The 27,799-nt window shown below is 44.9% G+C and overlaps 1 protein-coding gene across 8 annotated transcripts in view; it reads left to right on the top strand.

The window, feature by feature from the left end:
• The window catches only part of NEXN (nexilin F-actin binding protein), an 84,928-nt gene that overhangs the window by 40,709 nt on the left and 16,420 nt on the right, over nucleotides 1-27,799 (top strand). For 2 of the 8 annotated variants that reach the window (XM_088450079.1, XM_088450080.1), the window contains exons 2-10: nucleotides 1,303-1,381; nucleotides 6,370-6,561; nucleotides 10,771-10,852; nucleotides 11,300-11,448; nucleotides 13,978-14,175; nucleotides 14,556-14,735; nucleotides 22,234-22,422; nucleotides 23,810-24,016; nucleotides 27,448-27,516. In XM_088450079.1, coding sequence (XP_088306205.1) covers nucleotides 1,355-1,381; nucleotides 6,370-6,561; nucleotides 10,771-10,852; nucleotides 11,300-11,448; nucleotides 13,978-14,175; nucleotides 14,556-14,735; nucleotides 22,234-22,422; nucleotides 23,810-24,016; nucleotides 27,448-27,516 — 1,293 coding nt within the window. In that variant the 5' untranslated portion in view covers nucleotides 1,303-1,354. The remainder of the gene's footprint in view (nucleotides 1-1,302; nucleotides 1,382-6,369; nucleotides 6,562-10,770; nucleotides 10,853-11,299; nucleotides 11,449-13,977; nucleotides 14,176-14,555; nucleotides 14,736-22,233; nucleotides 22,423-23,809; nucleotides 24,017-27,447; nucleotides 27,517-27,799) is intronic. The other 6 variants (XM_088450083.1, XM_088450086.1, XM_088450082.1 and 3 more) reach the window with 5 other exon arrangements.

The raw sequence follows: 27,799 nt of genomic DNA, 5'->3' as shown, positions 1-27,799 counted from the left end.
GAAATGTGATAGCACTACGCTTCCGTGTGGCACCACAATTAATATTTTTCATAGTTTTTTTTGTAGGGGGCGTGGCCGTGGCTGTACAATTAGACCATGCCCCCTACAGTTCCCGTCCCTGGCTCCGCCCTCTACACCCTGCCCGCCATAACTCACTGCTAGGCCAAACTATGCAAAAAACAGTTGTTCTAGTTCTTTCTTGTCTTTCCATTTGGCTAATCTCAATGCCTGTGCACTGCTTTATTTTTTTATTTTGGCCTATGCAACCACAGACATATGACTCATTATGTAGTGAGCAGAGAGGCTTTGGACCGCCCCTTAGTGAGACACTGAGGCATTCTCCCCCTCCTTTTCCCCTCTTCTGCCATCACATGATACGCTGTGAGTCTGAGGGGAGGTGCTTAGCAGCCATACTTATTTTCCCTCCAGAGAGATTATGAAAAGGAGATAATGAGTTGTAGCAGGGCAGCTAAGGGAAATGACTATCAGATGTACGTATGTTTACAGTGTACTAAACCACAGACTGAGATATTGTGTGTGTGTGTGGGGTCAGATTCCTCTAACAGCATGAGGCACCGGGCACACTGACTGGGGGTGATTGTGATCTAAAATGCAAATTTTCTATGAAGCCAAATTAATTCATTCAAATTGTTAAACATATTTGTCTTAAAATATATATATATTACAATCAGATTCTGCATAAATAATTTTCCAAAGTATATAACCATAGCCTAAGCATCGGTAACTGTATTTACTACTCTTACTAATAAGCTGCACATTATTATTTCATAAAGTAAAGGGAGAAATTCTGCAAGAACTAGAGCTTGTCGCCTACACTCCAGGACTGTCCCCAATTCCAGAGAGACCAGCCCCCTGGATCCCCCTTACCAGTGACGTATGCGGCTGGGGGCTTATATCATGTCATTGTGTGGCCCCATGTCTTGAATTTAAACCTTTGAACAGAGATTTCAGCGGGACCACAGTGACGCGAATGCAGCCCCACGTCCCCCTGCATCGTACATGGACACCTCCTCCGGGGGTCTCTCAGAGTGTAAATATGACAAGAAGCAGATGGTACAAGCGTATAGATCAGTATATTCTGTTCTTGCAGAAAACAATCTTCTCCTCCTATATGTACCATTGTTGTGTGTGTTATTGGTTATGTGCATGCTCAAACTTTAGGCTATACCTTTATTATTTTGTCTTTTAAGAATGTTAATGCCCTCGGCTCCCTTATCCCCACTTAGCCAGGCAAATTAATAATCTACAGGACCAACTTTACATGATCTTTTGTCATTTCAGGTTCAACACTAAAAACAATTCTGATTGACGGGGAACGAAAGGGAAACTAATCATGAATGACGTGGCCCAAAAGACGGAGGTGGGTAGAGTATGTGTTGGTGTATGTATATAGCTCCAGTATACGGTACAGATATTCCCATTGACTAAAGCAAGGGCATTACAGCTGTTACATGTGTGACCAGAACATTTATCAAGTTGTACTAGTACCTATGGTGCCTGATTGTGCGTCTCTTGTACGTGATACATGGGAATGCGTGTGCTGGACTCCTGTACAGGCAGTGCGGCTTCTCTGACCACCTCTTTGTGCTCTGATCAATTTGGATACTGGTCATGCCCACAATTACCCGACAGCTCCCACTAGGCCTCATCTCCAGGCATACGTATCATGAGAGTAGTATCACACCTAGTACAGTGGTAACAGGCGGGAGCTGGGAGGAAATAAAGGGATTATGCAATAGAGGCACAGAGAATGGCTGTCTACTGAATGGGGAGATCAGCAGGATCAGACTATGGGGTTGAAGCGACGAAAAGAGTGGAGGAGTTGCCCATAGCAACCAATCAGCTTCTACCTATCATTTTATAGATGCTACCTCGAAGCTGATTGGTTGCTACAGTATGGGCAACTTCTCCACTCTACACTGCCTGATACGGAATCGGTATGATTTACCGCCGGACCCATGCCCGGCGGTTGGAATCCCGACAGCGGCATCCCGGCAGAGGAGGAAATCCCGATCGTCAAAGGTAAGTATATACTAACCTATTTCTACCCCTTAACCCTCCCTTAGGGTGCCTAGCCCTAACCTTCCCCCCCGAGTGCCTAACCCTAATCCCCCCTCTAAGTGCCTAAACCTAACCCCCCCATCCCCGCCGCCTAAACCTAACCTCCCCCCCGGGGTGCCTAACGCTACCCCCCACTTCCCCTAGCCCCTAAACCTAACCTTCCAGGGGGGGTGCCTAACCCTAAGTCCCTCCCGGGGGTGCCTAACGTTACCAAACCACTTCCCCTAGCCTAAACCTAACCTCCCGGGGGGGGGTTGCCTAACCCTAAGTCCCCCCGGGAACCCTAAACCTAACCCTCCAGCGGCTATCCAGGCACCCGGGCGTATGTCTAATGACAGGTGTCGGCATATCGATGCCTGTCTTTAGACCCTCGCCGGGATATGACAGTTGGGAAGCCGACTGTCGGGATTAGGTCCGCCGGCTTCCCGACTGCATACCCCTGATACATCTCCCCCTCAATCACAGCTTAATAGAACATAGGTAAAGTTCTATAATAAGCACTATTCTAATATGGAGCGCTGCTACTTGATAGGGAAGACGGTAATCAGATGATTTGTACAATAAATATTTTAATAAATGTGTAAATGCACATAAAATAGCAAATAATAACAATACACAGTATTATCAATAGAATTAAAATATCGACCTAGAAATGGGGCCCCTGAAGCTTTTATCTGTAATACACTGGCAACACAAGTTCTTCATATGTATCACATCTTGGGTTGTAACAATTGCAACATATTATCCCGTAGTGCTACATTATAAGTCCACAGTCAGTCTTGTTAGATAAAGTACGATTATATGTTTATAAACAACCTCGATTAGGATGTAAATATGTGCAGTTCAGACAACAAACGTTCCTGGTAAGATGTTTACAGGATTATTAGCTCTTGCTTAGAGACTGCGGCATGTGTCAAACAATAGTCTGAGATCATCGAGGAGATAGCTACTTACTGTCTCTCTGTGGGGTCTATTTACTAAGCAGTATTAGGAGACAGAGTGAAAAGTGATAAGGTGCCAGTCAATCAGTTCCTGTCATTTTTTCACACACAGCCTGTGAGATGACAGTTGGGAGCTGATTGGCTGGTACCTTATCACTTTTCACTCTGTCTCCTAACACTGCTTAGTAAATAGACCCGTGTGTGATATCTTTACAAAAAAAACATAAATAAAGGGACGGTCTTTAATGATTTGTGGGGAATATGAAATGTAGTTTCTCTGAGTAAAACCGCAATGGTTATAGTAGATGAATGTTATGTGCGCAGTACATATCTGTGTTTCTGTTTAAATAAAAGATGACAAACTTTATATGTTGAAAAATCATAATTAAAATTCCCTTTTGGGTGAAAAATGCAAAGTTAAGCCAGGTCCCAAAAGTCTATGTTTCGAAGTTGCGGCATTCGTACCTGCTGCTGCTCTCCTCATTGTTTGTGCTAGGCTAGTAGTGGCCCCTTCATCCTGGCAAGGTTATGAAAAATACTATGGGGTCAATTCAGTTAGATGTGAAGGGTGCGATGTGCCGTTGCAACGTCGTTTGAACGCACCACATCTCGCACCCTTCGCTACCCGACCTGAGTTTGGATTCACCTATGGGGCTGCGAGCAGTATTATGCGAATCCGGGCTGCCGTAATGTGCGGCCAATGGCATGATGACTCGCGTGAGACAGGGAGAAGGGTCTGGTAGATGGGCATCACTACTTCTGTGGCACACCATGTGGCTGTGAGGGCAGCCTGATGACTTGTCTACTGCGACTGAACTAAAAGACTAAACTGGGCACCGTTCATGTGCTTTCTCGGACAAACACAGCCTTTATAGAGCGGAGATGGACCCCCTGCCCCCACTCAAAAGAAAAAAGTGCTATGGGTCTTGACGAAGGCTAGTTATGCCCTTGGTCTATTATTATTGCCGAGAGTAGCCAGACCTTTGTGGGGCCCATAGCAATGTTTTGAAGGGACCCCTCCCCAATACTTGTAGAGAGACACCTCTCTCCACTGTGGTTGTTCAGTTTATGCCCCGTAATATTGCCCTAGTGTATTTTATGCCCCATAGAAGTGCCCTAGTTCACTTTATACTACACGTGCCACCAGTTTATATTATGCCACATTCTACCCCCCCAGTTCACAATATGCCTCATTGTAGTGCTGCCAGGCCACATTATGCCACACAGGGGGTGGGGACCATCAGATCCTACCTGAGGAGATGCTTCCTAAGGCAGGACAGTCCATTTTAAGTAGAGATCTCCTTAATTTTGAATCTCTGATCTCAGGAGCTGATTCAGACTCGCTCGCTAGGATGCGATTGCTCGTAGCTGGCCGAATTTTTGCAATCTGCACATGCATCACAATGCGCGTGCGCAAACCATTGCAAATGCTCGGGGGATTGCTCACTGCGCATAGACAGCCCAGCAGAGTGAGTGACAGGAGAAGCCGCTTGTGGGTGGTAACAGGGGCTGGCCACTAGAAACGGGGGAGTGGAGGTTTGAACGCAGGTGTGCCTGAGTGCTTCAACGCCGTTTCAGTGGCGTGCATAATTAAAAGGCAGCGTCATAGGACACGTCACTTGGTTCTATTTCAATCTCGGAAGTGAATGCATTGATTGTGGCAGGGTATAGTCAACCTCAAGCGCTGCGATCGTATCCGATGGTGCTCGACGTACCAGTGGTTTCATACACTTCCAGGAGATGATGTGCGCAAATGGACATCTTATGAATGGCTGGTGGCCATAGTAGGCGTGCTAATGCCTTGCCGTACGGTCGCCTGCCTTGCTGGGCGTGCGCTGGATTTACATACACAGGGTGAAGAGAATGCATCTAGCGAGCGGGTCTGAATGAGCTCAACTCCCACCCCCAGTTTCACCAAGGAGAAGCCTATTGTCCGACAGTGCTGGGCTTACTAATTACCTCAGCTGTGTCTGTGAGCGTGATACAGGAGAGTGGGAGATTTATATCAGTGTGGAGCTTTACTGAGAGGGACAGATCACCCCTGACAAGTCCCCCTTTCCAGGCTCAGGCAATGGGGTGGACCCAATATCTTAGCAGGCAATTTCAGGAACTTGGTAAACAACTATATGAGCTGGATCCGGGATTCCTCTAAAACTCTGGTCCCCACAGCAATGGCTCCCCCAGCACCCACTATTTGCTACGCCCATAATCATTGCCAGCATGGATGACTAACTTGCAGTAGCAGTATGGTCTGTGTTTCCGTGGATGTCCCGAGCGCTTTGGTTTCCTCCCATAGTTCAAAAACAGAATGGGATTGAAATACCGGCGAGTGACAGGACGACAGGTGAAGATCCCGACGCCTGGTGGTAAGTATGCTAACCATCCCCCCCCCCTAACCTCTCCCGTTAGTGCCTAACCCTAACCCCCCCTCCCTGCACCCTAAACCTCCCGGGGAAGGGGAGCCTAACCATAACCTCCCCCCCTAGAGCCTATCCCCCCCTTCCCCTAGCCTAACCGCAACCTTCCCTGGGGGGGGGTGCCTAACCCTAAGTTCTCTCCGGGGTCCCTAAACCTAACCCCCCCATCCCGGGCTAAGTGTATACTTACCCGGCAGAGAGGACGATCAGTCCGGCGTCCTCTGCGTTGGGATTAACATAGGCGTCGGTATTCCGACGCCTATGTTAAATCCCTTACCGGGATTACGCTGTCTCCAAAAAAATACTGGAAGGTTAATTTACATTCTGCATGAAATGTATCCTAGTGTGTGTGCATTTCTGCGTCCATGTGGTAGGGAATTAGACTGTAAGCTCCCTTGGGGCAGGGACCGGTGCGAATGCATGAACCCATTAGAATTGTACAGTGCTGCATAATAAGTTGGTTATATAAATTAATGGAACTAATCACCATAATGAAACAATATGCACAGTCCCAACTTCCCAGCAAATCAAAGCGCTTAAACCTGACAAAGATTGACCTTTCCCCTCAGCTGAAGGTTAAGTGTAGCTTCTTATCATTGTAGATATTAAATTATTTATGTGAATCTTGCCGTCACGGTTTCAAAAGCAAGAGTGGTGGGACCCTGGAGTGTGGTCTGTTATGTGGCAGCCGGGCAAATAAAGAGAGATAAAAGAAACGCAAGTAACCTGCGCACACAGCGATTGCCAACCAGTAAGAGCGCGAGAACAGTAACCGGAAATGTTGCAGTAACATTGATCAGGCGTAAAGATAATAATGTGTCCCTATAAGTGCGCAGATCTCTCTTCTCTCTGTGATTTTCCTATCCAGCTATTCTTCCCTAATCTCCCTCTTGCTCTTCTGTCTTTCCTATTTTTCTCCTTTTTTCAAGATTCTGCTTTCTACATGTAAACCTGTCCAAAAATGCTATGTCCCCAAGCTGGACAAGGGCGATGTCATGAACAAGTTTGAAGCCATGCAGAAGGCCAGGGAGGAGCGGAGCCAGAGGAGAAGCACGGACGAGCAACAGAGGAGGAAAGAGCAATATAACAGAGAGAGGATCTGGAACAAACGGAAGCAAGAGGTTCTCTGTCCTGCTGTGCTCGTGTTGTGTTGTTGCTGTAATTATACTGTGCTCAGCTGTCCTCATGTGGTTACACAACAGCCCTCATTCAGCGGCAGAACGGGCCCCCCCTATGGTGACCGCCTGCTCACCTGCCGACTGCGCACGTGCCAATCCCGCCCATGCTCCAGTTCTTCCGCGCTCTGCTCTTTTGAAAACGGAGCAGGCGCTTGAGAGGCCAGGGCGGACTGCCTGGGCCTTTACCCAAATTGTGCTGTCCACTCTTCTTATTGTATGTGTTAATACTGTATGTCATTCATTTAAATGAAGGTGTTACTTAATATATGCCAATGAACGTTACACTTTCCTCCCACCGACCCAAGAACAATAAGGTAGTATAATTAAATGGTGCAGATCCATGTAGCTTTATGCATTCTTACCTGTACAGCGATGCCTTTCATGTATATGAATTGTTGCTGATCCCATTGCAGGTGTCTGTTGTCGTTGTTAACCTTTGTGCTGTGTCCTTTGTAATGCCCTAAAGAGTTACAAGTTTGTGTATCCCCGTGAACGTGCTCCGCAATGGTCAATCCAGGTGTTTGAATGACCTAATGGTCTGAGTGACTGTAGGTCAGTGTTTCCCAGCTCCAGTCCTCGGGGACCCCTAACAGCGCACATCTATCAGACAGGCATGGACTGGGGCTGCTCTGGCAGTCCCGCTGCACCTGCCTGCAAAAGGGGAGTGGCCTCCCATCCGCTGGCGTCATAACCGCATCCCGATCGGTCTAGTCCTAGAAATATTCTTACACTAAGTACACACTATAAGATTATCTGTCCAATCTGGCTGGTTGGAATGAAAATCTGGTAACATATGGGAGCATATGTATGACAATCTGCCATTTGTGCCCAAATGTTGGAAAACTGACAAAAAACTGTCGTTCATACAATTTTTTTAAATCAAACGGATTATCTTATAGTGTGGAACTAGCTTAATTCTCCAGCTATAGGGTGTTCTAGTCCTGTGAGCATTCTAATGCTCTGGCTGGGTTGGGTACGGGATGCCGGCATTTAGAATACCGACAGCGGCATCCCAACAGTCAGAATCCTGACGACAGAACATAAGTAGCCTAACCCACCTTTCCCACAGCCTACCCTAACCCTCCTCCTAGTGCTTAACCCTAACCCTCCCTCTAATACTTACCGTCAGGATGCCGGAAGTTGGGATTCTGGATACAAGATTCCGATGTCGGCATTCTGAGTGTCAGCATCTCGACCGCCGGGATGGTGACTACATCCTGCTCCGGCTATAGAGTGATCTAGACCTGAGAATATTCTAATTAGCTGTGTTATGAAACACCAGAATATTTGTATAAGACCCCTAGAGCCATGCTACAGAGTTCTTCCACCTATAACAGTTGCCCGTTGTTCTATAGTGTACAACACACACCTGTACTTAGGATGCCGCCAGGTCTTAAATCTCAAGACAGTAGGAACTTATACAATACAGTACTCTGGTGGTCGCAGGATATTTGGCTGTAGTAGAAACAAGGCAATATACAGGCACAACAAAAAATAAATGCTGAAAGCACCTACAGGGCAACCACAGAGCAGAGCTGGTAATATATTGTAAGCAGATAAATAGCAGAGGTGGACAATCACTGTGAATTGCAGATGCAGCTTGCAAATATATACAACAGCAGAGGTAACAATTACTGTGAATGGCAGATGCAGATTGCAATCCTATAAACAGCAGTGCTGCATGCACAGCTGGGGGCCCGGGACCACAATTGCCCACGGCTGCTTGGCGTCCCCTGGTTGCCTAGCATCCGGCGGGACCATCTACCATTGCAGCCGACAGGACACGGCATCCCAGATGCCTAGTGACAGACGAGACCTGATTCAGTAATGAGACGCGACGGCGGCTCACAACAATCTGGCTATTGGGTGAGCTAGTCCTGTATTATAATGCTTGGCTACAGGGTGATCTAGTCCTGTGAGTATTCTAATGCTCCGGCTATAGGGTGATCTAGCCCAATTAATATTCTAATGCTCTGGCTATGAAGTGATCCAGTCCTTTGTGTATTCCGATTATCTGGCTCTAGGGTGATCCAGTCCTGTGAGTATGCTAATGTTCTGGCTATAGGGTGATCTAGTCCTGTGAGTATTCTAATGTTCTGGCTATAGGGTGATCCAGACCTGTGAGTATTCTAATGTTCTGGCTATAGGGTGATCTAGTCCTGTGAGTATTCTAATGCTCTGGCTATAGGGTGATCCAGTCCTTTGTGTATTCTGATCTCTGGCTCTAGGGTGATCTAGTCCTGTGAGTATTCTAATGCTCTGGCTATAGGGTGATCTAGTCCTGTGAGTATTCTAATGCTCTGGCTATGAAGTGATCCAGTCCTTTGTGTATTCTGATTATCTGGCTATAGGGTGATCGAGTCCTGTGAGTATGCTAATGTTCTGGCTATAGGGTGATCTAGTCCTGTGAGTATTCTAATGTTCTGGCTATAGGGTGATCCAGTCCTTTGTGTATTCTGCTTCTCTGGCTCTAGGGTGCTCTAGTCCTGTGAGTATTCTAATGCTCTGGCTATAGGGTGATCTAGTCCTGTGAGTATTCTAATGCTCTGGCTATAGGGTGAGCCAGACCTGTGAGTATTCTAATGCTCTGGCTATAGAGTGATCTAGTCCTGTGAGTATTCTAATGCTCTCGCTTTAGGGTGATCTAGTCCTGTGAGTGTTCTAATGCTCTGGCTATAGGGTGATCTAGTCCTGTTAAGGCAAATTATATATATATATATATATATACTGTGTGTGTGTGTATATATATATATATATACATTATATATATATATTCTATATCATGCCACATTGCTCTTTTTGTTTTGGAGTTACTTACTGGACATTTGAATTTCTTTGCAGGTTTTTATTTCTACAACTGAGGCCTTTAGCAAAATTTCCCCGAGGACGGGAACCTTTTTTGATGCAGCTTAGTTTTTTGTAGTTGAGGTGAAAAGTGCAGCGACTCTTTATTTTGGCAATATAAAGCCGCTTTGAGGAAAGAAAGTGGAAAGTGTAGTAGCTGAAACATTGGTAGAATCTGAAGCCCTAAGAGATGAAGACAAAGTGTCACTTTTAATTATTTCTATTTCATTGTAAGGTCTCTCTCCTTTTCTGCCGCTATCAACAATGTTCAGGTCTAGTTGTTGATTGCACATGTGCCAGATTTTAAAAACCTATCTGGTGCCCTGAATACTGCACTTACTATTGTAGCGAAAACTTGGAAACATTTACTGAAGGCAGCAACTGAAGTCATGCCCTGCCAATCCTTTATAAACATAGCCATCTGTGTGTGTATGTATGATTAGCAAATATACATCCATCTTTTGGTAGAATATTGTAAAAACACTGTGAGAGAAAAATATACTGTTCCAATATTAACGTAATTAGCACGATTTTTTTACTTACCCCACATATTTCTTCCGAGTGCAAATAAAAATTTGGGTTTTAAACCTATTTTCCCCAGATGGAATAATGTAAGAACAGACAGGGCTGGTAATTGATTGACTATAATTTGGTGCCGGTGTCCCGTCATGCAAGGTGTGTTGACACCTTATTGATTGGCTGGCAGGGGAGTTACATGGGTGGCATGGACTGTGGTTTTATTTTTTTCATTTCATTATATTAATCTTAAATATTTTACTGTACATTTTATTTTGTGTTTTTAGAACTGGTATCCATGTATCCCTTGCATGACAGCAATGTAAAGCCTTTCTACTAGCAATTTGATGCCTGTCTGCCCTAAATATGGCCAGCCCCACTAGATAGTGCTGGTGACACTAAAGCTGTGTTTTCCAAGAGCTGGGTGTCCCAGTGCAAAAGCTGATTTTTAAAGATCCAAGTGTGGTGTGGTGAGCACACATGACTATTATATATTGTGGATGTAGATATATATATATATATATATATAGAGGACGTAGACATAAATTAGCATTTTAAAATGACTGGGATCGCTGCCCCAAACATTGCCCCATAATAATCTATTTGAAGTCTTAAATTCGACTCCAAGACATAATATGGTACATGTTATATGTAGTTTGCTAGTGTTGGTAGGATGTCATCATATATTACACTTCCAGGGTTAAAAGAAATGCGAGTCCTTCCTGAAAAGTGTAACCTGTTGCACCGTCAGCTTATGCTCTAATAACTTGTACATTTGTTTAACTTCACCAGATGAAAGAATTGCTAGCTTCTGACGATGAAGAGGATAATAAATCGAAACAAGCAGACAAGGGATATGTCCCCAAGCTCTCTGGTAAGCCAGATAAATCAGCGACTACACAGATCACTAACCCAAACAGCAAGAAAGTGTAACCAGCAAGCACTGAATCCATGACTTTAGCGCCTCCTTGTGGTCACTCACAAAAAGTTCTTCCAGTACAAAAAATATAATTTGTAAACTATATTTTTTATTTATTAGGACAAATGTAACCAATTAACCTAAAAGTATACCTTTAACATAGATGAAAAATTAATACATTGATATAGATGTATATTACTATGTTATTTATACAGTTTATTCCCCCTTATTGTATAGATTACTGCATATAATATAAATAATAATATCAGTAATAAGTAAAACCCTGGAATTGAGATTTGGGTCTGCTCCTGGGTGTCTGGATAATAACTTTTACATACCTACTTCCAATTTTCTGTTCCATCGTGGCAACAAGTCGAAGCATAGTATAAATTTATATTGCAGGGACGGTGAAGGGAAAGTTTGCAGAGATGGAAAAGCAGAGACAGGATGAGGAGAGGAAAAGAATGGAAGAGGAGAGGAAGCGGAGGCTTGAGCAGGACCTAAAGGAGAAACGGAAAATCCAGCGGGAACTGGCCAAGAAAGCCGAAGCAGTAAGTACCGATACGCAGAGCAGTCGGCCTAGGAGCCCCATCGGCCTGTACATAATACACTGCACAGGATGCTCATGTATTGCATGCACTTCAGTGTAACCTATACAGGGCCCAGTGCTCCTTGGTTATTTCCAGCTATGTGTCACCAGGTCCATGGCCTTTGCTGATTTTGGCAACGGGGCATTGGGTTGATGCTAATTTTTACTGCTATCTCACTTCAGTCCCCATGACTTCGTTCCTGCATTGTACCTGCCACATTTTGGGTTTGCCAACAAGATTTGGGCATTTTAGTAGTCACATCTCAAGGTAGCAATACAGAGGATGGAAATCTTCATCTTACTGGGTCCTATAGTCTATAGTAGGCCTTCTCTATAGTCCAATTTGACAGTAGTTACCATGATAATCCATGAAGCTTTTGGAAAAGTTTGTATTTTTATTTTGGAAATTATTATAGGACATCTGCATAACAGAATTGTGTTTTCTATCCCTTTCTTCTCTTACAGCTAGACTCTAGTTTATACTTCAAGCCCATTCCTGAAAACTGTGGTTAGATAAAATGCCCATTTCATAATGAGCCCAACACCAAAATCACTGTTGCTTTCTCATTGGGTACCTATCCACTTGCAGAATGAGAAATAGCCTACTGGAAGTGGACCAATGATGTATAAATAGAATATCAGTTACTGGGTGACTGGAGTAGAACTCATGAGATAACTGAAGATGTATCAAGCCTTGGAGAGAGATGAAGAGGAGAAGTTGCCCATAGCAACCAATCAGCTTCTAACTGTTATTTCTTAGACTGTGCTAGAGATATGACTGAAGCGGACTGGTTGCTTTGGGCAACTTCTCCTTTTAATCCCTCCCCCAAGGCATGACAGATCTCCCCCATAATGTCCATGTGAAAGACCTATTCGAGCTTATTGTAACACCTAGAAATTAAAAAGTTAATATCGATTTTATTCACCACCATTTCTTATACCCCTGTCATAAATTCTGAGCCGCAGGTTCGAATATCAGGTGCAGCCTGTTTGTAACATCCCCATCTATGAAGCTGGTTGCGTGGGATTCCATCGTGGCTAGTACGCATGAAGCTATTACAAACCTGTGAGGAGCCCAGTGGGCTACAACAGAACATCCGCCTTTCATAGGGTGTTACATTTCCTTTTCAGGAGTCGTCAGTAGTGTCCGGCACCATGTAATGATCCTGCAGCATTTTGATCTAGAGATGTTTAAGTGACATTTTCCCTGTTCTTCTGAGGTCTTGAGAGGTTACAGAGGGTTTATTCGCGAGCCGCGGAGGCATTTGTGTTTTTTGATCTTGCAAGGCGGACATAGCAGCGTTTCATAATATGAAAATTCTCATTTAATAGATTGAGGACATAAACTCTGCTGGAAGTGACTTGGACATGGAGGTAAAAAGAAATTTATTCAATTAAAAAATCCTTTTTTTAAAATTAAATTCCTGCTTATTTTTCCTTTTCGCGTCTTCTATTATCGTCTTCACTAATAATCACTTGACGAGACGAGAGGAGACCATATTTTTTAGCTCAGAAGAATATCAAACCAGTCGACATTTTATACACTTAGTATTTTATTTTGGGCCAAAAAAAAATTCTACTCCAAGTAGTAGATTTTTTTTTTATTCTTTCCTAGCAACAATGGCTGTGGCTCAATATAGTAATCAATACGATTTGTTGTTGTCATTTTCTAGACGACTCAACTTCCATACGGTCTGGTCTTCACTGGAGAGCGATTATAACTTTTTAGTGCCAATGATAGTGAAGGTACCATCTCTAGAACTTGTAATGTGTTGGCCAATGATAGGCAAAGGTTAAAGATACACAAGATATCTCAGAGGTGTTGAAGACATAGAGAAGAAAAGCCTATAGTACACATTGACAGACCATGCTGGGCATTATTGATCGTCGCCAAAAAACTGGACAGCAAGTTTGTTATGGTGTGATGTTTCTCAGAAGAGAAGATGAACTGGTCTTTAGAAGCCAAACATCTGATCATTATCACTTTGACGAACCCGAGCAACATAACTGTATATAGTATTATCTCATTCTTACCACATTCCTAGATATTGTAGTTACTTTCACCTACACATACATAATATTTTTGTTTCATTATAGAAATTAAGACCAAAAACTTTCGAAAACATCCATTCATTTCTTGCCCTCATAATCTAATGCTGTCATGTTGAACGGGGTTCGGTGTTCTTGTTTGGACAACAAAATAGTTCCTCATAGCTCTCCTAACAGCACGCATCAAAATATATCTTTCGCAAGGTCTCCAGAAGTTGCAGTTCCTTTCTATGAGGAACTATTTGTGGTTTACAAACACAGATCTCTTTGATGAAGCCATTCTAGCAGTCCGGAGTCTTGTTCTGTAATAACTCTTCATCTATTATAAACTAACCTTCTTTCTTCTTGATGATGGATAATGGTGTTTAGACAGGTGGGTTTCCGTTTGGCAGAAACATTGGGAAATTCTCAACTAACCAAGAAGAGTGTTTATTTCAAACAGGAAGGAACGGATGAAGTAGAAGTGATGGTCACACCGGTGAAGTCAATCAGGTCTCCCGGGAAAATAAATGTCAACTTTGAAGATTTGGAGAAAGAAAGGGAAGAACAAGAAAGGAAAACACTTGATGAAGAGAGAAAGAGAAGATATGACGAGCACAGGAAGTCGTTCCGAGAATCAAAGAGGCGTTCTACGGCTATGGTAATGGTTAGGTTCTGGTGTCTTTTCTGTCTCTTATCTGTTGTCTAGCTGATGGTTATCCGTGTTAGAAATGTTCTGGTTAGAATGCGCAGAGAAATTGCTGCCTCTGGGGATATTATGGTCGCATGACCAGAACACCGCCAATCGATATGGCCTAGATGCGAGTCCTGAAGTAGGGTTGTGCCGAAGAAAACTGTCCCTGGTTTTTTGGGCGTTTACATTTGTGATGTTGCCAGTTTGAAGGGATAAATGTGCCCACAGTCCGGTTAAACTTGTCACTTTTTCAGAGTGCAAAGAAAAATATATATTTTTTTTGTTAATAAAACGTAAATATTTCAAAAGTGATGAAAAGCCTCTGCCTGCGCATCTTCTTTTCTAAGGACGAGACGGAGACTCAAGACAAGAAGAGCAAAGAGCAAGTAACGCCCGGGAAACTGAAACTAACCTTTGAGGAGATAGAGAAAGAGAGGCAGGAGCTGCAGAGGAAGTTGGCGGAAGAGGAGGCTCGCACTCGGCTAGAGGAGGAGAGGCGCGCTTTTGAGGAAGCTCGGCAACACGTGGTAAAAAAAAAAAAAGTTTTCTGGTCTCCCGATAGTTATATAATGTTTTACTATAATAAGCTTTTATTCAAGGAACATTTAGGAAGTGCAGATATCTGTCCCATTCTCCGAGCTATAATTCATAGTCCAGCATTTAGACACTCGATAGATGCAAAGATCTGTAAACAGATCTTTATTATCAGTTCTTTAACATCATTTCAAATCAATATCTCCTCTTATCAGATAGAAAAATGTCATAGAAGGCTGTAGAACTTTCCGACATTATCAACACCGACATTATGTATGTCAACATGATATACCACAGCCCTGTGTCCCAAAGTCATAATATGCCACACTAGTGCCCCAATTGATAATATACCGCAGAACAGTGCCCCCAATGAAATATACATTACATACATAAATGCGTGTACCTCACACCAGGTTGTTGCAGAGCGCAGACAGAGGTGGTGGAGTCGTGCGGAGTGCTGATAGTGGAGCCAAGATTCAATCTGAAATAGCGGTGGTTGGCGGGAGTCGGAGGTTGGCGCTGGAAGAGGCCCAACCCCTCAACCTCTCCCCAGAGTACAGGAGGCGACGTGGCACAAACCTCCTTGCCTCAAACAGGACATAAGCTCAGCATGCTGCACATTTTGCATTCCGCTTTAGCACACAGTGGGCGCTCTGCTGCAATATGGAGGTCGGATTGCAGCGGAGAGCGGACCCCTGTACTATATGTAGCACTGCTATATACAGCAAGCATAAAAGGGATAACTCAATCAGAACGGAGATGGGTGCTGTCCAGCAAATGCCAGGCAAGGCAGACGCCAGTACCCTACAGGAAGAACCTACGAAATACAGGATTGATAAGATTTGAAATAAAATGCTTTCCTCCGCCAGTGACCTGCTCAGTTCCTTCCCTGAGCCCTCTGGCAGCTTCTCTTCATTTGTTACCACAAATGAAGATGAAGTATTTACACTCGTTTCATCCTCCTTCTCTACTACCTCTCCTCTTGATCCTATACCCTCACAAATCTGAGCGTTGTCTCCTGTGCTCATCCCAACCTTAACTAAAATCTGTAATCTCTCTTTCTCTCTCTAATGGTATCTTTCCATCAGTATTCAAGCATGCAGTGTTATTCATATTCGGAACCCCCCACAAAATTCGGACCCTTACTCTCTCAAATTACCATCCCTTTTTTCAGCTCCCATACCCCTCCAAGCTACTTGAGAGACCCCCTACATCCTCCTTACACTTCTTTCTTCACTCACACAACTTATTGGACCCGGTTCAGTCCGGCTTTCATTCCCAGCACTCTACTGAGACAGCACTGACTAAGGTAGTGAATGACCTGGTCACTGCTAAGGCTAAAGGCCATTACTCACTTCTTACTCTTGTAGATCTCTCTGCTGCATGTGACACTGGTCACCACTCTCTTCTCATACAAACACTACAATCCCTAGGTCTTTAGGATACAGCCCTATACTGGTTCTCGTCTTACTTATCTAATTGCTCTTTCAGTGTTTGATTCTCTGAATCCACCTCCACTTCAATATTGGAGTACCGCAAGCAGAGCCGTAACTAGACTTTTTGGTGCCCTGTGCTAGAAAGAGCATTGGCACCCCCCCTAATTTTCTAACAGGGACATAAAAAACCCGAAAAAGGGGCATGGCCTCTTGGGGAAGTGCCAGGGAAGAGACAGGGGAGGCCAGAAGATGCCGGGGATAAAATGAGAGGAAGCTACAAGTGAGAATGATAATAAATAGAAATTGACAGGACCAAACAGTGCCCCCTGCCCTTCGGTGCCCTGTGCCATGGCACAGGTCACACTACTCTAGTTATGGCCCTGACCGCAAGGCTCTGATTTTCTCAATCTATACCACATCTCTTGGCAAACGAATCGGCTCTTTCGAAATTCAGTATCATCTATATGCGGATGATATTTAAATCTACCTATCCTCCCTAAGATATATCACCATCTGTACTGGTCCGTGTCTCCGAATGTCTTTCTGCCATTTCATCATTGATGTCATCTTGCCATCTTTTCAAAACATGATTAATACTTCCACTGGCCAATAGTATTTACCAACCTGATATCTCTATCACTGTTGATAACTCGACAATCAACCCTACCCCACAAGCTCGCTGCCTAGGTGTCATCCTTGATTCTGAACTTTGCTATCCACATTCAATCTATTTACAAATCATGTTACATACATCTAAAAATATCCAGACACTGAAAAAACTCTAATCCATGCCCTCATTATCTCCCTCCATAGATTTGCAATAGTCTCCTTACTGGTTTTCCCTAAAACAGACTCTCACCACTTCAATCCTTTTTGAATGCAGCTGCGAGGCTGAACTTCCTCGCTAGATGTTCATCGTCTGCTGTTCCGCTCATTCAGTCTCTCTATTGGTTACCTCTATTCTACCAAACTCAATATAAAATCCTTTTTTTTTCTTTTTAATAATGTTTTTTTTTTTTTTTTCAACATAAAGGACAGAAAATGTCATTATATGAAAAAAATATAAATGGCATAAGCCCAGGTATACACACACAAAATGTTGGATAAAGATGTGATAACAAATCATTCAAAAGAAAAACTTGAAGAGACAAATAAAAAAGTACAAAGGGAAAAGGGAACAAACGGGGTAACAGGAAAATTAAACAAATGGGATATACAGACTCGCGAACAATGTGGTCAGTTATGCAGCGGTATCAGTCCCTCATTTCTACAATTACAAAAAAATGTATAATAATTTAACCAATATATGGGCGAGCGAATGTTTTCCAAATATTGGCCAGAACCAGCGGAAAGCACAAAGGCACCAATCCATCCTATTGGGGTGATCTTTCTAATTGGTGATACAAACAGCATTGGGTAGATTTGAATTGATTGTATATGTGTGACTGAGTATTGGTGTCTAGATATGTAATAGCCATGCCCCATTTCCTGTGAAAACAAAGAAGACATTTTACTAAATCAGGCAATGCGCCTTTCCTGTCAAAATAAAGCAACCGTAGTAACGTCATGCAAAAAAGGAGGGGAAGGAGTTGTCCAATTCTGTAATATTACCTTTTGTTTGCTACAGTAACACTTGTGGTAAGGAAATTATATCAGTTTTTTGGAGGTCTAGGGGTCTGACTCAGACCAGCTCGCAAGCGCACAGCGCTCGCAAGCTGGTCGATGGTCAGGCAGTGCACATGCGCGAGCCCCGGAGCGAGTGAAAACTTCGGGGCTCGCAGCAAAACGGGGTGGCTGTCGATGTTGATCGACAGCTCGCCCCGTTTTGTAGGTGGGTCGGGGGGATGGCTGCACAAACGGAGTGTTCCCGTGATGTCAGTAGTGAACTTCCTGCTCTACTAGAGCAGGAAGTTCACTGGGGCTTGCGGTGGACGAGACCCTACCACAAGGGTCTCGTCGCAAGCCCGATGGTCGCGATAATCGCGACCATCTCCAGGCCGCCCGCACAAGCTGTGGGTGGTCACCCACAGCTATGCGAGCGGCCTGGAGGCAGATTTTTTTTTTTTTTAAATCCGGCCTGATTCAGAGCAAGCGCTCACAAATCGCGAGTGCCTCTGAATCAGGACCTAAATCCCAATTAGCAAAATTGGAGCACAAAAGAGCCAGGGGAACCTTAAGTAGTTTTAATGAGAAAGTGACGGTCATAAAAGATGTGACTTTATTCCAGAATGTCCTAATTTTATAACAATGCCAAAAGTTATTGAAAAAGGCAGCAGTGGAGAACAAGTCCCCGGGGGGACTTAGGGTTAGGCACACCGCCGGGGGGTTAGGCTAGTGGAAGGGGGGGGGTTAGGCGCCACCGGGGGGAGGTTAGGGTTAGGCACCCCCGGGAGGGTTAGGTTCAGGGTGCGGGGGGGGGTTAGGTTTGGGCACCCCTGGGGGGAGGTTAGGGTTAGGCACCCCCCCCCCGGGAGTCTTAGGTTTAGGGTGTGGGTAGGACGGGGGCTAGATTTAGGCACCCCTGGTGGGAGGTTAGGGTTAGGCACCCCCCTGGGTTAGGTTTAGGGTGCGGGGAGGGGGGGGTTAGGTTTAGGCACCCCTGGGGGAAGGTTAGGGTTAGGCACCCCCCCAGGAGGGTTAGGTTTAGGGTGCGGGGGGGGATTAGGTTTAGGCACCCCTGGGGGGAGGTTAGGCACCCCCCCAGGAGGGTTAGGTTTAGGGTGTGGGGAGGAGGAGGGTTAGGCCTAGGCACCCCTGGGGGGAGGTTAGGGTTAGGCACACCCCTGGGTTAGGTTTAGGGTGCGGGGAGGGGGGGTTAGGTTTAGGCACCCCTGGGGGAAGGTTAGGGTTAGGCACCCCCCCAGGAGGGTTAGGTTTAGGGTGCGGGGGGGGATTAGGTTTAGGCACCCCTGGGGGGAGGTTAGGCACCCCCCCAGGAGGGTTAGGTTTAGGGTGTGGGGAGGAGGAGGGTTAGGCCTAGGCACCCCTGGGGGAGGTTAGGGTTAGGCACACCCCTGGGTTAGGTTTAGGGTGCGGGGAGGGGGGGTTAGGTTTAGGCACCCCTGGGGGAAGGTTAGGGATAGGCACCCCCCCGGGAGGGTTAGGTTTAGGGTGCGGGGAGGGGGGGGATTAGGTTTAGGCACCCCTGGGGGGAGGTTAGGGTTAGGCACCCCTAAGGGAGGGTTAAGTTTAGGGTGTGGGAAGGTGGGGGAGGGGGGTTAGGTTTAGGCACCCCTGGGGGGAGGTTAGGGTTAGGCACTAGTGAAGGAGGTTAGGGTTAGGCACTAGGGAAGGAGGTTAGGCACTAGGGAAGGAGGTTAGGCACTAGGGAAGGAGGTTAGGGTTAGGCACTAGGGAAGGAGGTTAGGCACTAGGGAAGGAGGTTAGGGTTAGGCACTCTAACCTCCGCTATCGGCATTTCAATCCCATTCCAATCATACTACACCAACATATATCTTTTCACTTATCTCAAAAGGGATGGGTATGGGATGCCGGAACTCGTGATCCTGGCGGTCAGAATCCCGATGCCGGCACCCCGACCAAGTTACAATCCCGACTCCTAGTGGTAAGTATCCTAACCTAACCCCTACCCCTCCATCCCTGGTGCCTAAACCTATCCCTCCCCCTAGTGCCTAACCCTCCCCTTAACCCCGCTACTTACCTTCGGGATGCCAGCCCCGGGATCCTGACAAGTGTTAGGATTCTGACCACAGACATCCCTGTTTTTGGGATAGTGAATGTATCTTATCTCCCAACCCAACCTCGCCACTCTGCACAAGATCTGTGTCTCTCATCCACATGTATTACTTGCGCCCATTCACGATTACAGGATTTTTTTTTAGGCTGCACCCACTCTGTGGAATGCTCTCTCACCCACCGTAAGACTTTCCTCTAATCTCCAAACCTTCAAGCGTTCCCTGAGTTCTCGCCTCTTCAGACAAGCTTATCATATCCCATAAACACCCACATAAACTCCATAAGCTAATGTTATGATACACCTGCCTATTTTGCATAAGCCCTCTAGGACCATATGCTGAGGTCTTCTGCCTATAACAGTGATCTTCAACCTTTTTCGACTTGAGGCACACTACACAAGTTTTTAAAATTGCCAAGGCGCACCATCCAGCTATGCGGTGTGCATAACCAAATGATAAAACATAAATATTGGCCTCCTCAGGAATAAAACACACTACATTACAAGTGACCTGAGCTGACTATCGTGGCAAACTTGACAAACGCTCGCGGCACACTAGTGTGCCACGGCACAGTGGTTGAAAAATACTGGCCTATAACAACCGATCTAAAGACCCCCCATACACTGTGCGATTTGCAAACGATCCAATCTCATTTGCGATTTCCCTTGAATTCCTTAACTCTCCCGGTCAAACGATATTGTGCCCATATATGGAAAGATTGTATAAATGACCAAACGATATAGATGGGTCGTACACGACTGCAGATCGTAACTGATATATCGTTTGTAGCAAACAACCTCACAATGCTGGAATTTAAATAATGGGAGGAAAAGTGACAACATATTGTCCATCGCATCGTTCATCATGCACAAACACGAAACGATGTGTGCCAAATCGTAAAATATAGGTCGATTATCTTTCTGCAGGTTCAATTGATCAGCTACGACGATGTACGAAGGCGGGGGCACGCATCGACATCACCCCCACATACAGCACTTTTTAGACGACTAGTCGTTCAAATCGTGTAAATAAAATTGCACCGTGTATGGGGGCCTTTATTCCCTTAGAGGTTGGTACTCTCACTAGTACTGAGATGCCACCAGGTTTTAAACTCAGAATAGTAGAGGTTTATACAAACCAACAGGTGACCACATGATAAAGGCTGGAGTAGTAAAAAGCCACTTGTAATACAATGAGACTGAATAGTTCTATATGTGCGTATATAATCACAGCAGGAACTTAGCAACAACAGACTGTAACAGGTGATAGCAAACACCATCATGGTTCTAAAAGTAGGTAAGGTGATACTTACAATAGATGTTTTGCAGGAAGCATGAGACCATAGATCAGACCAGCTAGTTACACAGCGATACAGGAATCCAACAGTACTGAGTGACACCAGGCTAACTCCAAGACAAGAAGCTATAACTGGCACTATAGTGAAAGGCTGGCTGAATTTTAACTAAAACACGGGCTAGTCAGAAGTCTCCACAGAGACCAGCCCCCTTAAAAAACAAATGCAGCTGAGAAGCTGCATGTCTCAAACAGCGTCCTGGCTGCAAGGTAACCGCTGGGGCCAAGAGCCCCCAAGGCCGTCTAAGTCCCTGTCAGGACCATCGGCCTGCATGACGCGGCATCCTGGGTTGCCTGGAAACGGCTTGGACACGTGAAGAGGTGAGCCGTGGCGGTGGCTCATAACACCCAATTGCATCCTCTCTATACATAACTCTACATATGTTCTCTTTCGACACTCACACATCCTGCAGACCCCAGGCCATCATTGCTGAGGGACTGGACCATTCTGCTCACCAAGAGCCTCTGCTATCTGTCTTGACCACTAAGCAATAGATAGCACCTATCCGTGTGTATCAATTCCTATTTCCCTATAGATTGTAAACTTGCAAAGCAGGGCCCTCTGACCTCCATTTTGTTACTGTTTGTTTCCAATTGTGGAATATGCTGGCACTATATAAGTTACTGTTAATATAGATAGGACATTTTCCTAGGTCATTTTACCACATTTAATAGCGATATACAGATTAATAACAATCCCTTTGCACGTAAGTGTTTAATATTTTTTTGCAGAGTTTTAAACCTCATTGGACCGCGCCAAGTGGAATTATTTTTCTTGGTACATGCTGATCAGATATCAGATCCATACAAACCATCTCTTTTAGAACTCAATTCTTCTAGGTTCCTCACTCACTGAGATGTCCGTTGTGGGTGTTGCATTTCGTTGCCATGCCAAAACCACTTCGGAGGGTGGGAAAATTTTAGTCCAGAGCTGTAAGGTCCTCTCACGCGAGGCAAAGCACAACATGTGAAGACATCCCTAACGTTTCAGCCTCTGTTTTTCTAAGGTAAATGAGGATGAGGAAGACGAGAGATGGAATGCGCACAAAGAAGAGTTCCGCCCGGGCAAACTTAAGCTGAGCTTTGAGGAATTAGAGAGGCAGAGGAAGGAGGAGGAGAGGATGAGGGCAGAAGATGAAGCAAGGAGAAGGATAGAAGAAGAAAAGAAACAGTTTGCGGAAGCGAGGAAGAGCATGGTAGTGTAGCGTTTGGTTTACATCCCCACAACTCACCACTCTGCATTTGTTTCTTTTTGCCGATAGAGGGGACGGCATTGCCATTCAGTTTCGGCTAGGACTTGTGGAAGTAACAGGGTTCCACCGTTTGTTTTTTAATCTACAATGCCATTATACACTGAATACTAGGACTCTGTGTGGTCAGTATAATGTTAAGACTAAGTCTGGGCTGGGGCTTGAGGAAACACTATAACTATTTCTCGTAGATGTATCTTTGGGTTTGTTATTTACTTTTTTAGCACAGTTTTGCATTTTTCTTAGTAATTATTATGTCTGCATTGTTACACAGTTCATAAAACAATTTAAAAGGTCTTCGGCTCCTGTTGGCTTTTGATCTCACTGTTGCCGTACATTGGGCATGATTCAGACCCAGTCTCAAGCGATATACGCTCGCAAGCGGGTCGATGGCCGGGCAGTGTACACGCGCGGCGTGCGTGAGCCCCGGAGCGAGCGAGAAATCACTCGCTCTGGCGCTCGCATCCAAAAGGGACGGCTGTCGATGTTGATCGACAGCTCGCCCCGTTTGGTAAGCGGGTCGGGGGGAGGAATGGCTGGCCAAACGGGGGCGGCCCCACTGACATCACGAGTGATGTCAGTGGGTGAGCTTCCGGCTCTATTAGAGCCACAAGCTCACTGGGGCTTGCGGGAACGGGACCCTACCACAAGGGTCTCGTCGCAAGCCCGATGATCGCGACCATCACCTAGCTGCTCGCAAAAGCTGTGGTATGCGAGCAGCCAGGAGGCCTGTTTATAAAAAAAAAAAGCGTCCGCCCTGATTCAGAGCGAGCGCTCGCTATTTGCGAGCGGCTCTGAACCAGGCCCATAGTTCCTGTGCATAGTGATGATACTATAGAGGGTGCATTGGGGAGGGGGGGGGGGGGGGGGGTTGGGAGAGTGTATTACTATTTAATACCAAAAAAGTACAAAGCACTTGCTAACTTTCAGCAGTTTCCCAGGATGGTACAAAAGTAACTCTATCTGATCATTTTCATGTGGCAGTCTCCTGAGCTCAGCAGAGAATCGTCAGGCAGCAATTAATTATCAGTTATACTCACTAGATGCTAATCTGTAGACAACGCATCAGTAAGAGGAGCTTCCATTTACGTTGACCCCCTGCCTGCGGTAATGAGCTTTGCTCATGCCAGCCCCTGCATGACCTCAGGGCCTCCATAACGGGAGCCCACCCAAATTCAGGCCCCCCAAAATGACTCCACTTGTTTTGACATAGAATATGCCAAGTAGGTGGGAGGTTTGCTACAACCGTTTTTATTTTGAAATAAACCACTCCATTTGTTTTATACATAAAAAAATTATCGCCTAACCTGATGATGTTACCCTCGCTACATAGGCTTCCAACGAGGAGGAGGAGGAGGATGAGGACGACGCATACACACTGGACGCAGCAAAGGAAAATAATCAACCTGGGAAACTGAAATTAAGTTTTGAAGAACTGGAAAAGCAAAGGCGGAAAGTGGAACACAGGAGGGCCGAGGAGGAGGCCCGGAAGAGGCTGGAGGAGGAGAGGAAGCAGTTTGCAGAGGCCAGGAAAAACATGGTACCTTATTTCACTGGTTTTCTACGTACAGCTATTTTTTTGAAACAAAAAACTAGGACACAGAGTTCACAGAGGCACTACCTCACTTCCATTGGGGGGGTCAGATACAATGAAACAGTTTATTATATTTCTTGTGATTTTGTTAGTCTAGATAGAATCTTTCTGGAATCTCGGAACCTAGGATTCCAAGTTTTCAAGTGGTTAAAACACCAGGGGGCTTATCGGAGTCCACACACAATTCTGTCACTGGGATACTGCCGTCCAATATGCCCACTCATGTGGGTGGCCAAACTGGGCGAGAAGCCACTTGTTTGGCACAAATGGTCGCGTCTGTTAGTGCGGAGAGAGGATACAAAGACTGACGGCATCATTTCCCAAGCTCATTATCCAGAATTCTCTTTAGTTAAACAACAAATTACAGCTGGCTCATTATAGCTGAATGAGCTGCTCTTGGGGCCAAATACGCTGCAGTATTAGGCTAGTCGTAGCCATGTATGGGGCCCGTCCTGCCTCTCCAGGCGAGTGGAGACAGATTATTGTACAATTTGGCTGCATACACGTAGGATATGTCTGGCCAAATGTCTCCATTGTCCTTTTTTTAGGACCCCAAACACAGGGTCTAAGGGTTCAATCTACAGTCATCTTCCAACTGCATTTACATGCATGTCCAATAATACTCCTATCAATTCCAATAGTATCATCATTGCATGTCATTGTCATTTTCCAGCCACACAGGCTGCAATATTCGCCAGTTGCATGATAGTACGCGTGATACTGCGGTGTGTAAGGCCAGCTTTAATCCGACAAGGGCTACTGTCTGTGACAAGCAACGATATAATACATTGATATGGAAATTGGTGAACACATTGGGCCTGATTCAGCAAGGGACACAAGTGAGAGAACGCACGCACACACCCAGCCACTGAGAAAATATGCTAATCAAAGCATACGCACGGCAACCGCAGCACAAGATACAGACGACCAGCAATATATAATACTCACAGCCTGAGTAGTACGCAAGATAGTGGAAACATCGGTAACATCGAGAACCATCGAACACATTAGCATAATAGTGGTTGACCTGACCTCACTCAGGATTTGAGCAACTTCCTACAAGCAGTAAGAGCTCAGGCTGCGTAGGACCTCACAATGGCTAAGTTATGCACGCCCCTGCAACGGCGTTCAAACGCACTGGCATGCCTGCGTTCGGCCGACCACTCCCCAGTTACCACCTACAAACGGCACTTCCTGTCAATCGATATCGGAAGGGTCTGCGTACCCTTACCCGATGGCACTGGCTAGTTCGCGCACGCGCAGTGCAATAACATCGGCAAAGTGCGTGCATTCTCTCACTTGCGTTCCTTGCTGAATCAGGCCCACAGTTCTCTATTAATCCAGAAAGCAATTAAAGGGACTTTGTTTATAGTGTATCTTTCATTTATTTGTGTGAAACACTGCTGTGCTGGTTAGTGCATTTGCTTGTGCTGGATAATTCATTTGGCTGATGTGCATGTAAGGTGGCTTTATGACTTCTCATACGGTGACATGCTCACACCTTTATTAGGCCAATCATACAGATCAGTCAGCGATACATTGCACTGCGTGACTTTATCTAAGCCTCTCACTACTTCCCTTACAATACAACTTGGTTTATATAACAGAGCTGCTTAGTACATTCACAACAAATATATATTCTAAAAATCTCAGGCGTTTCACAGAACTGATATTGAGATAAAGTTGTGTTTATGTGGGGGATTAGGGTAAGGGGGGAGAGGGAGGTAGTGTAGGGGATATATACGCAAACTTCCTGACACTACTCCCATAGGATAATGCAACCAAACTGTGGGGTCTACTTATCACATGATTCCCATCTGATAAATAGTTGTTTCTGCATGTGTGAGTATGGCCCGCTCTCTCAGATGGGTGTGGATGATTTGTATTTGTTTTTTAGCCTTAATCTTCAGCCTAACCCTCCCGTTCATGTATAACCCTAACCCTCCCTCCTGGCGCCTAACCATAACCATCGGGGTAGGTGCCTGACTCTAACCGTCCATTCTAGCGCCTAACCCACTGATAAGTGTCTAACCCTAACCCTCCCTCCTGGTGCCTAACCCTCCGGCAAGTGCCTAACCCTAAACAACAACAAAAAAACCACGTGTCAACAATTTTCGTGTCGACCTTCTTACATGTCGACCTTTAGTGCATCGACCTTTTGTCCCAGTCGACCTATTGACTAACATCTGGTGTCAATCTAGACATTGTCTACCTTTTTACTGTCTATCTATAGACATTGAAACAACTCCTTGAATCTAACTTTTAAGAGTTTGTACTAATTTGCTAACGCCATCTCAATGAGCGAGTTGGTAGACGAGCGAGCTCATATGAAGCATGGTGCCATTACCGTGCTTGCCGTGTTCTGCAGGTACTGAAGCTAATGGGCCTGCAAGTTTTGATAAATATGCCCCTAGAACTGGTAACTTAATCATCTTTTACACAGTGACAGTGTTGCTGACAGAATATAGTCTTCATTATTTTTCTTGTCTGTCAGACACCGGAAGCTGTAATGTGTTACAGCAGGACACTGTATACATAGAACATATGTATAGGTATGTCTGGTGTACCTAGATAACGCCTGGGCCTTACAAGCACCCACATGGACATCTATGAAATCTGGTGCACGAGAAACATCTACTGTAGCTCATGACAACCAGTCGCCAGTCAGTTTGGGTTTATTTGCATATGGTTGGTTGCTGTGAGTTACATCCCCTACATCTGGTGCGCCAGTGTTCACAGATGTTTATATATACTCCATAGCCACCATGCTTGTCCCAGTAGTGTGATGCTTTTCAATGTCTGACCTTGTAATGTCTAATAGAGGAGGGGTCTGTCATCTCAATATAGGGAGTGTCATAAAGTTTGGATTCAGAACCTGTTAAATCTTCTGGAAAAACCAATAAATAGTAGAAAATGTCTTGATCAGAACTTCAGCCACTGACCGGTCAACGTGATCTATTCTGCCTGACACAAAGTACCCTGACACCAAAATTATTTTTCTATTACTGTTAATTGGTCTTAATTAATGAATTAATTAAAAAAGCATGATGTGTATTTACCATCAAATAATTCAGCCAAAGTTACTCCACCAGAAAAGTGAGAAGATCGGGATAAAAGCCTCTTGCAGTAGATCCTGCCGACCCCACTGCTTTTCCCAGATTGATAACACCGTTTCTTTACCTGTGCTCTAACTGTAGTAACCTGGCTGAACGAGTCAGACGTTGGCCGGTCAGCGAACCAAAACTACTGACATTACGTTACCAGCGATTTGCTTTTGAAACCAGTGAAAGATTTGTTTGATTTTTTTTTATTTCCCAAAGTTGGAACAATTTTATGTTTTATTGTGCAAACCTCAAATTTCCAAAATTGTTTTTAAGAATCCAGAGCAAGATAATATTCCTCAGGATATGGAGTGTTCTCAGCGGGACTGTAGTGACGCATGCAAAGTAAGATTATGTTGAATCAGGTGCACTGAACAGTATTTCATTTCCAGTTTGCATATTTTTTTTTTTATTTTTTTTTTTTAACAATGATTTAGGAAATAACTAATTATACCCTAGGTTTGGGGGTTAGTATATTAAAATCACTGCCTACTTCCTTATGTAACTATATTTATTTATAGTACCTGTTTGGGTAAGCAGAAACTCCTGGGCCCCTGATCTCATGTGATCACTCAGAGCCAATGTGCTGGGAGCTGGCAGCTTGATGATGTCACAGGATATTTCTCCG

Source organism: Taudactylus pleione, unplaced genomic scaffold (assembly GCF_031769625.1).
Source record: "Taudactylus pleione unplaced genomic scaffold, aTauple2 ptg000506l, whole genome shotgun sequence".
Lineage (NCBI taxonomy): Eukaryota > Metazoa > Chordata > Amphibia > Anura > Myobatrachidae > Taudactylus > Taudactylus pleione.
Note: the sequence above shows the minus strand (reverse complement) of the source record. Positions and strands in the feature narration are given on the sequence as shown.